The sequence below is a fragment of the Typopeltis vanoorti genome, chromosome 17 (assembly GCF_054136105.1).
Source record: "Typopeltis vanoorti isolate ZY-2024b chromosome 17, IOZ_Tvanoo_1.0, whole genome shotgun sequence".
Lineage (NCBI taxonomy): Eukaryota > Metazoa > Arthropoda > Arachnida > Uropygi > Thelyphonidae > Typopeltis > Typopeltis vanoorti.
In genome coordinates this window covers 850318-862615 of record NC_143565.1, presented here as the reverse complement: position 1 = coordinate 862615, position 12298 = coordinate 850318, and the positions used below count along the sequence as shown (strand labels likewise).

Below are 12298 nucleotides of genomic sequence, written 5' to 3'. Positions count from 1 at the left end.
TACAATGTTGTGGAACTTTATTATTATTATTTGATACCTCCAGGGAGTCCAAAGACAGCATCAAGTGATTGGTCCCATTCCAACTACTAACCACGCTCAAACTTACTTAACTGAGCCATTAGTAGCAGAGGCTCTACCAATCGACCAACCTTGTGTGAAGAAATCAGTCAGCTTTGCAGTCTAGTCTCCTCTTGTTTCTTTTTTCATAGTTTTCACTTTTGTGCACCACTTAATTGAACAGGTTTCATCTTGGTTCTTGGGATCTGTTAAATACAGAAATAAAAAGATTATTTTGTTGAATATTAGGTGGAAATCAACACATTTACACATCACAGGCAAAGTCATATGAACAATTTAATTTTTGGCTTACAGCTGAAGAATCTTCTGTTTTCGTGCTTTAATTAACTCTTATATTACCAGAGTCACACTTCTGCGACACCAATCCTTTTACTGGAGGCTCGTTTCTGAGACAACCACGTGATTTGTTTTATATTTGCTTCTGGAGCCTTTTATAAGACAAAATTTATTAAAACAAGACCTAAAACAGACAGGAAAATAAAAAATAAAATGGTTATGTTAATTATAAAAAATTACCTCATTTGACGCAATGATAGTGCCAGAAAGCGTCATGAGCGTTAATATGGTGTAAACGAACCATCATGCACGTGGTTAGAGTTTTATTAAGCCTTCTACACATCATTATTTATTGAAACAAAGTAGGTAACAGTAAGAAAAGATAGAAACAATGAAAAACTAATTAAAAGTTAATTTAAATTAAATTTGTCATCTGACTAAAGCAGAAATTCTGTGGTGCCCTCCTTTCCATGATGCCCTAAGCATGTGCTTATTTTGCTTAATGGTTAATCCAGCCCTACGGGTATGCATAATGGTAGTGACCCTTCCCATAACGCATAGCATTATACAAATCAATAAGATTATGTGATTTGCATTATGGGATACTAAGACAAGTGATGTGAAGTCATTAGCTTCTATATACGAGTTGCCCCAGTCCTGATTATATTTCAGATGCAAACTTTGTTTGCTTACACTTCGATAAAGGATTAAACCAAGTATATAATTTCTTTATATACTTGGTTTAATTGTATCTTTAATTTGTATCTTTAATTTATAGTATAACCAAGTGGAATAAACTTCCAATAGCCTGCGCTCTAGTCTACTACACTACACTACATCTCACTGTCTACTACTACTTAATTCTCCAAATACACCCATTGCCATCTACTGCCCATCACCATCAACAATAATATTTTTTGTCTGTAAATTGCATGTGTTCTCTTGGCTGATTTGCCTACAGAGTGAGAAACCCGATTTCTGGTAGAAAAAACTTTGCTACCTCCATATGAGATCAGCTAACTCACCTTCATTTGAAAAAATCCATATGAATATTTCCCTCATTGTGATGAGAATCGAACTTGGTTCTTTTCCAATCAAAGGACATCTTCTGTCAACAACAACCCATATATGTTGATCACACCTCCCCACCCACCCAATTGGCTCTGCAATTGGCAATCCCTGTAGTCTGAGACCAAAACCACCTTAGGCAGTTGTTTCAAAACCCTTTTGAACCCCACCAGACAGCAAACTCCTTCCAATCTAATTCTTTTGAAAACCAGGCAACTAAATCTATGCACAATAATCTCTATGTAGTCTGATTGAAACCTCCTACAATGGAATCATGACATCTTTACTTATACATGTCAATGTTCTCTGTATCATTGCAATAATCCACTGTGCTACTTTCACAATTTTACCAAAATGTCCCCAAGATTTCGGGTCTCTACAACCGTCATCCCTAGATCTTTCATCTCCACCTCCTCTAAGATATCCTTGCCAGTCTTATATGCTGCATTCCATCTGTGCTTTCCAATTTTTAAAGCATTGCTCTTTGCTAAATTGAACTGGTAGACCAATCACTTGCCCATTCACCTTCTGTTCATATCCTCTGGCAAGGCTACAGCATCTGTTCTACTTCTCATAATTCTCCCCAGCTTTGCATCATCTGCAAAAAATTGTATATCACCATTTTCAGTCCGTTCTCAGTATCATTTACATACAAACTAAACATTTTCTCCAAAACATACCTCTGGGGAACCTCACCAGTGATGTTCCTCTTCTGGTATATTGCCCCCCCCCCCCAAAATATAAAACTTACCGGTACCTACCAGACAGCAAATCTTTAATCCAACACACTAATCTTCCATCCAACCCTATCTGTTCCAATTTAATTCTTGCTTGTCATGTGGGAATCTATCAAAAGCTTTTGCAAAATCGAAATATGCTACTGTGTATGCATATTTCGATTTTATGGGATGGTTAATCATGATACACCACTCCAATCTTAACAATAATGGTGGCATAAAAATTCCAAGAATTTGGATGGCACACATTCAGCCCACTTTGTTTCCAGCAAACCCTGCCTTTAGGACTTGAAGCAATTTTTCAGCTTTTATCAACCACTATCCATACCAGTTGGCTGTAATTGATATGTATAGTTATAAGTAATAATTTTTTTACTTTTATTTATTATTTATTAATTTTTTCCTTTTTGTAAACATGTTGCTCTCTAGCTTGCTTTAATTTTGTAACCTAATGGATAATAATAATAGGATTCTAGCTTTGATGTAGTAAGGTTTTTTTTTTCACAAGAAGTCAGGCCAATAGTTATAATGGTTGGTCAGTAACTTTAGCATGCCATGTAGATTGTAGTGCAGCTTGTTTCTTTGTATATATGATGATGACCTTAATGTGAAAGTTGAAATGTCGAGTGTTTATTTTGGTTTATATTAAAACTAAAGTTTTACTCTAACGCGGCAGTTGTTTCCATAATTTACATGATGTATTCTGATCACCATGTAAGCATGAAGGAAAGGATTCAATAAATTATTTTTTCCTCTCTTGGTGGTGTTTATACTGTGAAGCACTTATGAATAATCAATAAGCCTTTCTATATGTATATAAATTGGCAGCTGTTATCCTTTGTCCATACTGCCAGTCTATTTAAGTCATCTTGCAGGATCTGTACATCATCTTCACTGACTCTCTCTCACTTTACATCACTGACACCTACAACTGAATACTCTCCCTTAAATCATTTCCTGTATCATTGATATACAAATTGAACAGGAGTGGATCAAATAGCATCCCTGTAGTGCACCACTAGTTATCTGCCTTTTTCTCAATCAATTCCATCATATAGTACTGTTTGATGTCTGTCTCCCTCAGCTATTCTCTTAACCATATCATCACCTTTCCCCATTTGCTCCAATTTATGTAACCGAGTTTCATGTAGAATCTTATGATAAGCCTTTGAAAAGTCCAACATTATCACTGAGAAGCCATTTACTTTATCCAACTCACTTGTCACTTTATTATACAAAGTAAGCAAATTACTGACCTATTCTCAAAAATCAAGCAGCCTGCTACAGTGTATCTAATTCCTGTCCATCCTGTCTAGTGACCCAAGATGCCGATTGTCCTCTAATTTACTTCATCTTATATCTTCCTTTATTATTTTGATTTCTTTCCTCTCCCTAAGTATGTGCATGTTCCCACAACTGAGACCTAAATTAAACAGTTTGGTCAGAAGAACTACCACTTCAATTGCACATGCTTGTAATTATTATTAATCATATATGCAAATAGGCAACTCCAATATGGAGTTCTTAGCCTCATCGAGGGAGGTCCTAAACATCATGCCAAGCACTATCCAACATTTGCACAGTATCTATCATACTTTGCTTTGAACTCATTCACAGTCATTGCACTCACAATGGACTTTGCAATCTATTTCACTCATTCACTACTCTCTGAGTAAAAAAAATCTAGTCCTCACATCCCCCTGCTAGCTTTACTCTTGCTGAATTTCCAAGGATGGCACTAGTTCTCCCACCATCAGACCCATCCTGAAAAATTTCCTCTGTATTTATCTTGTAAAAACCCTTCAGTAATTTGTATTTCTGAATCATATCATCTCTTTTCCACCTGTCAACTAATTTCTATAACCCAGAAATCTTCAACCTGTAATCATAATGCTCATTCCTGGACCTGCTACCATCTTGTTCACTTGCCTCTGGATCAGTAGTCAAGATGGCTCTTACCAAGGCTCTATGAAGAGGTATAATAACCTGCTTATTTCTGCTCATCAGGGTATTCTTCAATAACTAAGTAATCTGATGAGCTGCTTTAGCCACTTTTGCAATATGCCCTCTAAACTTTAACTTCTTATCCATTAAAATCCCCAAATCCATGGCTTTCTCAATTTCCTGGAGTACAGTTCCATTAATGTAAAGACAGAGAATTGTACAGTGGGTGTCCCCCTGCGATGAGTCTACAGATTCCTTGGAGGTGTCACGAATAATAATAATGTCGTACACAGCTATTAATCTTTTCACCCCACAATACATAATCTTTCGTATTAAACAATATTTTTTTTGACCACAAAAGCTATACTCCGAAAATGATCTACTGGCCATCTTAGATGTCCAGTCTTTATTTTTAAACATCCCTGTGGTAGAAGTCATCAACATTTTAGGTACTTTGTTTCCACAAGATATCGCTTTGCTGTTCAGTCATTGCCTAACATCAAACTATTTTTTATGGAAGAAAACCATTTACCAGCAATTGTCTGGCTTGGCAATGGGTAGCCCCCCCCCCTCACCATCTTGTGCCGATCTTTTCATGGAAGATCTTGAAAGTAGAATTTTATCTCAAGTAGACCCCAAACCCACAATATGGTGGAGATATGTGGATGACATCTTCATTGTGTGGAACCACAAAAAAGATGACTTGTTTGAATTCCTAAATAAGATTTAGGAATTCCTTTCACCATTCAATCAAATTCACCCTGGACCTTGAAAAAGAAAAACAACTACCATTTCCGGATATCCTAATTAAGAAGCAAGCTAATGGTCATTTCAGCCTCTGTTTACAGAAATCCCATGAATACAGGACGTTGTTTACACTTCAGCTCCTCCCACCACATTTCTCAAAAACTCGGCATTGTACATATGCTAAAGAAGAGAGCTGTCCAGATTACAACAGACCAAAAAGATCTCCAAGACGAATTGACACTGATATCCAACAACCTCATCTTGAATGGCTATCCCCAGAGGCTTGTTAACAAGATTCTTTTCTCTGATCCACCACAAAGACAACAAGAAGACATTCAATCTATTACCACAATCGTCATTCCATACATGGGGACAGCCTCCAACAAGGTTGCTAAACTCCTCAAAACCACATAAAATAAGAGTGACCTTTAAACCTAAAGTTACAATTCGAAAACTCTTAAGATCTCCAAAAGACTTCCATCCTTTCTTTAAATATGCTGCAGTTTACAATATCCCATGCTCATGCTTTTTTAAGTTACATCGGCCAGACTTCAAGAGGCCTTGAGATAAGACAGAGAGAACATATCAGATATGTCAAAAACAACAGACAAGATATATCGAGCTTATCTTCCCATTTCTCCAGAACCAACCATGTCATTGAGTGGGATAAAAGCTGTATTCCTTACATAGAAGAGGATTACCGCTCTCGTATTTTTAAAGAAGTCACAACAGTCGCCCTTTCTGTAGAAAATAGGAACCAAGGTTTAATCTTATCCGAGATCTGGAAGACCCTAATTAGATCTCTAAACACACAAGAAATGGACTTTAGTATCAACTATAAAACGTTCCTAAACAACAGCAAGTGAAACCATGTACGTGCCACACGTGTATTGCACACGTTCAGTGTTGTTTTGTAATTTATAATTAGAATTCTGTTAAAGTCTAGTCTGTAACATATTTTGTTAGCTTTAGTCCTATCATCAGTTCTGTACCCTGAAGATACCAACAGCTAAAGTTGGTGAAACTAGTTGGTATTAAAATAGTTTTTTCTCAGATACTTGGTCAACATTTCCCAAATAGTCAATTTACATATACATAACCTTTCGCTTTGCCACATTAACACGTTCATTGCCAATCACGCGATATCGCGCGATGCGAGTTCTCACCAAACGGCCGATCACGTGTTATCGCGTAGACGTTGTTAACTAAATAAAAAAATAAAAAAAAGTTGGCCACCACAAGAAATTCCAATTTTCAGCATGGCAATGAACGATATCACGCGATGCGAGTTCTCACCAAACGGCCGATCACGCGTTATCGCGTGGACGTCGTTAACTGAATAAAAAAATTTAAAAAATTTGGCCACCACACGAAATTCCAATTTTCAGCTTGGCAATGAAAGTGTTAAATTGACATCTATTCTCCTTTGCCCATACTTCCAATCTATCTAAATCATCCTATAAAATTTTAACATTATCTTTATTAACCATTACTTTACCCAATTTTGCATCATCAGCAAATAACTGAATAGTTCCTCTTGGATCCTTTCATATATCATTAATATATAAATTAAATCATAGCTGTCCAAGAACAGAGCCCTGTGACATGCCACTAGTCACAAGCCTTCTACTGGACTCTACTCCTGAATAAACTGTCTGGAGTCTCTCCATCACCCAACCTTTAATCCACTTCACCAACTTAGGACTGTTATGACTTTTGAAAGTCACAACAGTCACTTTCAAAAGACTTTTGTCATGTACATGCACACACAGGCAAAATCCATCATGTTAATTTATGTAATAAGGATGTTTTTGCTATCGTTCTGTTATGCATTGCCACTACTATACTGTATTATGTTATGATTGTAAGAATACAATATATAGTAGTAATCTTTCTAAAGAACTAAACAAACACACTTAGTGATATATTTATAAAAACAAAGAAATTACTACAGTTGGACTTAATGTTATTAATTATTTCAAATAAACTGCTTATGTTTTTGCAGTTGAAGAGTATCAATGCATGATATGATTGAGATGTTTAAATTGTTGAGAGGGGTTTACCAGGTGGATGCTATGATGAAAAGAGAAGTAAGGCACTGTCCACCCAAGTTCCAAGTTCACAGGCATCTTTCAGACATTTCCCTTTGCATTCCCTTATTTTATTTTTAAGACAAGTCTTTAGAAACTCAAGGAACTATGCAAGTTTGTCTAGAGTAGGCTTTTACAAACACCCATGCCCACAGTGGAACTCAAACCCACAACATTTTGGTTGGAGAGTGGGTGTGGTGTGTGCTATCCACTCAGCCAACCAGGCCTGTACTCTGCCAACTGCAGTTGCCAGTGGCAATTAGCAAGTGCATTTATTATGGGTGTTACTGTAATACTGTAACGAGATCTGACTACTTTTTTTTTCATTGTACACATCCCTTGAGAATGTCAGTATAATCAGATCAAAATGTAATTAGGATTTCTTATATGCAGATAGCAGACTGCATTGTTTCAGTGATCAACTGGTATATCTCCTTCACCTAAAATAAACCATGATATCTCCTAAAAAAAAACCTCATATAAAAAAATACTACTAAGGAATAGCAGTGAGACTGAAATTTAAATATGCTACTTAGTGGACATTACTGTTTGAATTGTTGAGAATTTAAATGCCTATCTTATATTCCAACTATGACTGCACTGACATCCACAATAACAGTGATTAAAATGATGTCATTCAAGTAGTCACTTCTGAATTGCAACCAACTTTTGACTTTCAGTACCTGGCTGATTTTTAAGAGATTAATTTTTATAGGAATGAGTGGTTTGAATATTATTATTATTATTATTATTATTATTATTATTCAGGCCTCCAAGGAGTCAAAAGACTCATCAAGGGAGGTCTTTCCTAAGACATAAAGTCTGTCAAGACTCATCGAGGGTAGCTCCCCCCCCCTGAGAAACACAAAGTCTATCATACCACTCTTTAAACTCACTGACCGTTCTCGCTCCCACCACTCCATCAGGCAATGCATTCCACTGCTCAGCCACCCTCCACACAAAGAAACCACTCCTTACCCTCTTGCTCACAGTTTCCTTTCATAACTTCCAGGGATGGCCTCTTGTCATCACTCCTTCCCGCTGTTCAACCAAGCGAAAGAACTCCCCAGTGTCAACCCTGTACCCACCTCTCAACAGTTTAAAAGTCTCAATCATATCACCTCTCCTTCTTCTATCCACCAAACTCTGCAGTCCACATTCTCTCAGCCGATCCTCATAACTATCTTTGTACAGTCCTGAAACCATCTTTGTCATCCGTCTTTGTATCCTTTCCACAGTTAATTTATCCCCTTCAAATCCTGGGGACCAAATCTGAGAACAATAGTCCAAGTGTGGTCTGATCGGAGACTTATACAACGGAATGATAACCCTCTTATCTCTGCAGGTCAGTGTCCTTCTCATAATAGCAGCAATCCTCTGTGTTACCTTCACCACCTTTGCAATATGTCCCCTAAACTTCAGGTTTCTATCAATCATCAACCCCAGATCTCTTGTCTCCCCTGCTTCCTCCAGTATAACTCCTCCCATAGAGTATGCAGCATCCCATCGATGTTTCCCAAACCTCAAGACCTTACATTTTGCTGCATTAAACTGACCCCCATTCATATTTGCCCATCTATCTAGCTTATTTAAATCCTCTTGCAGGGCTACCACATCTGCACTATTACTAATAATCCTTCCCAGCTTCGCATCATCCGCAAACAACTGAATATCCCCCTGCAATCCACTGGCTATGTCATTGATATAAAGGTTAAACAATATAGGTCCTAGTACTGAACCCTGTGGGACCCCACTTGTAACTCTCTGCCTCCTGGAAACTGCTCCACCATACACAACTCTCTGATACCTATCAGACAGCCAATCCTGAATCCAGTTGACCAATCTGACATCCAGACCCATGTGCTGCAACTTAAATATCAGCTTATCATGTGGCACCCTGTCAAATGCCTTCGCCAAGTCTAAGAAAATTGCAGTATATGCCTTTCCCTCATCTAATGTTCTTGTAACTTTATTATAAAAGGCTAGCATATTGCTAAAACAAGAGCATCCTTTCACAAATCCATGTTGATTCTCACAGATAACATTACCCTCATCTGCCCAATGCTGTATACGGTCCCTCACTACTTTCTCCAAGATCTTAACAACTACTGATGACACACAGACTGGCCTATAATTCGACACTTCCAGTCTGTTACCACCCTTATGCAATGGCACTATCTTACCTTCCTTCCATTCCCTGGGCACCTTTGCCAAAGCCAGACTTTCATTGAAAAGCCACGTTAAAGGCACTGTCAATTCCCTAGCACATTCTCTCAAAATTCGTGGTGAAATACCATCCAGTCCCACAGCTTTACTGACATCCAGAGTACTCATTATCTGAAACACACTCTCCTCCTGTACCTCCAGACCTCGAACCAGTCCTATCCCTCTAGCATTAAAACTGACTCCTCTAGGATGAAATACTCCAATAAATTGTTCATTGAACAATTCCACAATGTCCTCTGCATCAGTTACTCTATTCCCATTTTTATCCCACAATATCATTCTTCCACAGTCATTTCTCCTCCTACTGGCCACATAGCTAAAAAATTCCCTAGGATTTTCTTTGGATCTTAGGGCCAATCTCCTCTCATATTCCAGTTTCGCTTTCCTTACCACACTAGTCACTCTTCTGGCCTGTGTCTTATATTCCTCATGCATCTCTTCGCCTGTCTCCTTATATCTCTTCCATAGCCTCTTTTTCGCATGCAATTCCTGTTTAATATTGTTTGTCATCCACTTTACTCCAAATTGCGTCGTCTTCTTCACTTGTGGTATACAACTTACCATTGCTGATAACAAATATTCTTTCACAATTTCCCACGCACTAGTGCTATCCCGGCCTTCCAATTCCTCCCTCCATGAAACTTCCCGAAGTTGACGTCTAAGACTATTATAATCACCTGCCTTATAATTCCACATAAGTTCCCGTCTCTTTGATACTCCTGCATGTCTATTCATTTTCCAAGTCAACACCATATGGTCACTCTCTCCAACTGGTGGGAGAGACGTCAACTCAGTTATTATATAGTTTACAAGATAAATTTTTCGATGCTTCAGAAACTAATACTACAATACCTATTCTTATATCTTTCATATAGGTTGAACAGCTAACAATTGAGTTAATTACTGAGAGATCTAATTATCAGAAAGCAGAAAGTGCACGAGCACAGCTGGATAAGCAGGTATATTTCATATTTTATCTCACAATTTCTTTACATATGCTAATAAGTTTTTAAAACAATTGCTTCCAAAAATTATTTTCATTCACTTCTATAAAGAAAACAAATACCTTTAAAGTATTTTTTAGCAATTGCTTTGTAGTTTAAATTGAATGTATTATTATTTATTTCCACACTTCATGTTCAAATCACAACCCTGCTAATACTTATATATATCATTTGCCTATCACTCTTCCACCTTTAGCATGACCTCTACGTCTGGCATTAATTTATGAAATGAGATAATGTGATAGAGACTTTGCCAGATAAATTCTCATTAGTTTTAGATTATACACAGAGTAATACAAGAGAGAAAAAGAATAAGGGCTTTCATCACAAATTGTTAAGGCTCACCAGTAGCTACTGGTCAAGCTACTAATTTACTCACCAGTACCTTCTTGACTGCAGCAAGAAGGTACTGGTGAGTAAATGTTTTACATTGTGTAAATATTTTACACAAGAATGGTAGGCAAATGGTATATATAAGTATTAGCAGGGTTGCAACATCACACTCCTGAGGAATCAACTCATGCATAGTTTTCTTGAACTGCTTGTTAAGACATCTCTTTTGTGTTTTGGTGTTTTGCTGTGCATTATAAACTGTTTAAAATTACTACTTTATTTTATGGTTGTTAATAATGATAGATGAAATTCAAAGTAAGGGTGCTATTGCTTCCAGTGAAAACAAGAAGGTGCATAAACCTGTACATTACATACTAAGACTAAAACGATTAAATTTAGTGGTGATGGTGTATTGAACACTGAGATAAACTGTAGGCTAAACTTACCTTGTACTACTATTCTTACAGTTGTTAAAAACAAAGAGAAAGTGAAAAGACCTACGTCAGTTAATAAAATGGTTATCTGGAAATGTTATTGCCAAAATGGAAAAACTTTTAATTGTGTACATTGATGACCAAATTGGTTGGTGTGTTGTTGTGATTTTCTTCCTTGACTACTTGTATAATAAACTATAACACATTTTAGGAATGTTAGTCAAGTGAGTTTTATTTATCATCCTACTAGTTTCACCAATTTTTGCTATCAGCATCTTCAAGGAACAATTGGTAAGTAATATGAAGGTAACAGACTAGGTTTTAACTGACAGTTCTAATTCATACAAAATTAGTATTGTGCGAGACAATGAGCGTGTCTCGGGAACATAATTTATTTGTTACGAGACATAATGTAATTGGCGTGAAAGTTCATTTCTTTGATGTTTAGTGATCTAATTAAAGTTTTCCAAATTTCCGGTAGGATTAGACCTTGATTCTTATTTAGGTTTCCTGTTGAACGGGCGACCATAGCAGCCTCCTTGAAGGTTCTGGAATGGTAGTTCGCTTCTATATAGGGCATATGACTCTTATCCCACTCAATAAGATGGTTGGTAGAAGCAAAGTGGGAAGTGAAAGGCCTGAAATATCTTGTCTGTTGTTTCTAACATAGCCTATGTTCTCCTTCTGTCTCGTTTCGAAGCTTCTAGTGGTCTGATCAACGTAACTAACACCACAGGAACAAGGTATATTATATACTCCAGAGTACTTGTAGAATGGATGAGGGTCTTTCGGTGATCTTAAAAATTTCTGAATAGTATTGACCGGCTTGAATGCTATTCTAATATTGTGTGGTTTTAGAAGGATAGCCAATTTTTTGGAAATGCTGCTGACAAATGGAATAGTTAGTACTGATGTATTGGGTGTCATCACGTTGTCTTTGTGGTATATCCGAAAAGAGAATCTTGTTGCAGAGTCTTTTATGATAACCATTTAAGGATGGCTCTCTGGATATTGTAGTTAATTCTTTTTGTAAGTCATCTTGGTCTGTGGTGTACTGTATAGCTCTTTTCTTAAGCATATGGATAATGCTAATGTCTGGGATATATGATATGACGAGTTGAAATGGAGGTAACCAGTATTCTTAGGTAAGTTTTCTATACACAGACGGGTTGATACTGTTATTGGCTTGTTTCTTTATTAGGATGTCTAGAAATGCAAGTTGTTCATCTTTTTCAATTTCTAATGTGAATTTGATGGTATGATGGAAACTATTGATTTGGTGGAGATAATCCATTAGTTCTTCTTTCTTATGATTCCAAATGATAAAGATGTCATCTACATATCTGTACCAAGTTTTCTGT

The 12298-nt window shown here is 37.0% G+C and overlaps 1 protein-coding gene across 1 annotated transcript in view; it reads left to right on the top strand.

Annotated features, from left to right (window-relative positions):
• Positions 1-12298, top strand: part of LOC150097089 (myosin-14-like) — a 1147103-nt gene that overhangs the window by 953369 nt on the left and 181436 nt on the right. The window contains exon 36 of the mRNA XM_090407039.1: positions 10042-10125. Within this exon, the coding sequence (XP_090263165.1) occupies positions 10042-10125 (84 nt within the window). The remainder of the gene's footprint in view (positions 1-10041; positions 10126-12298) is intronic.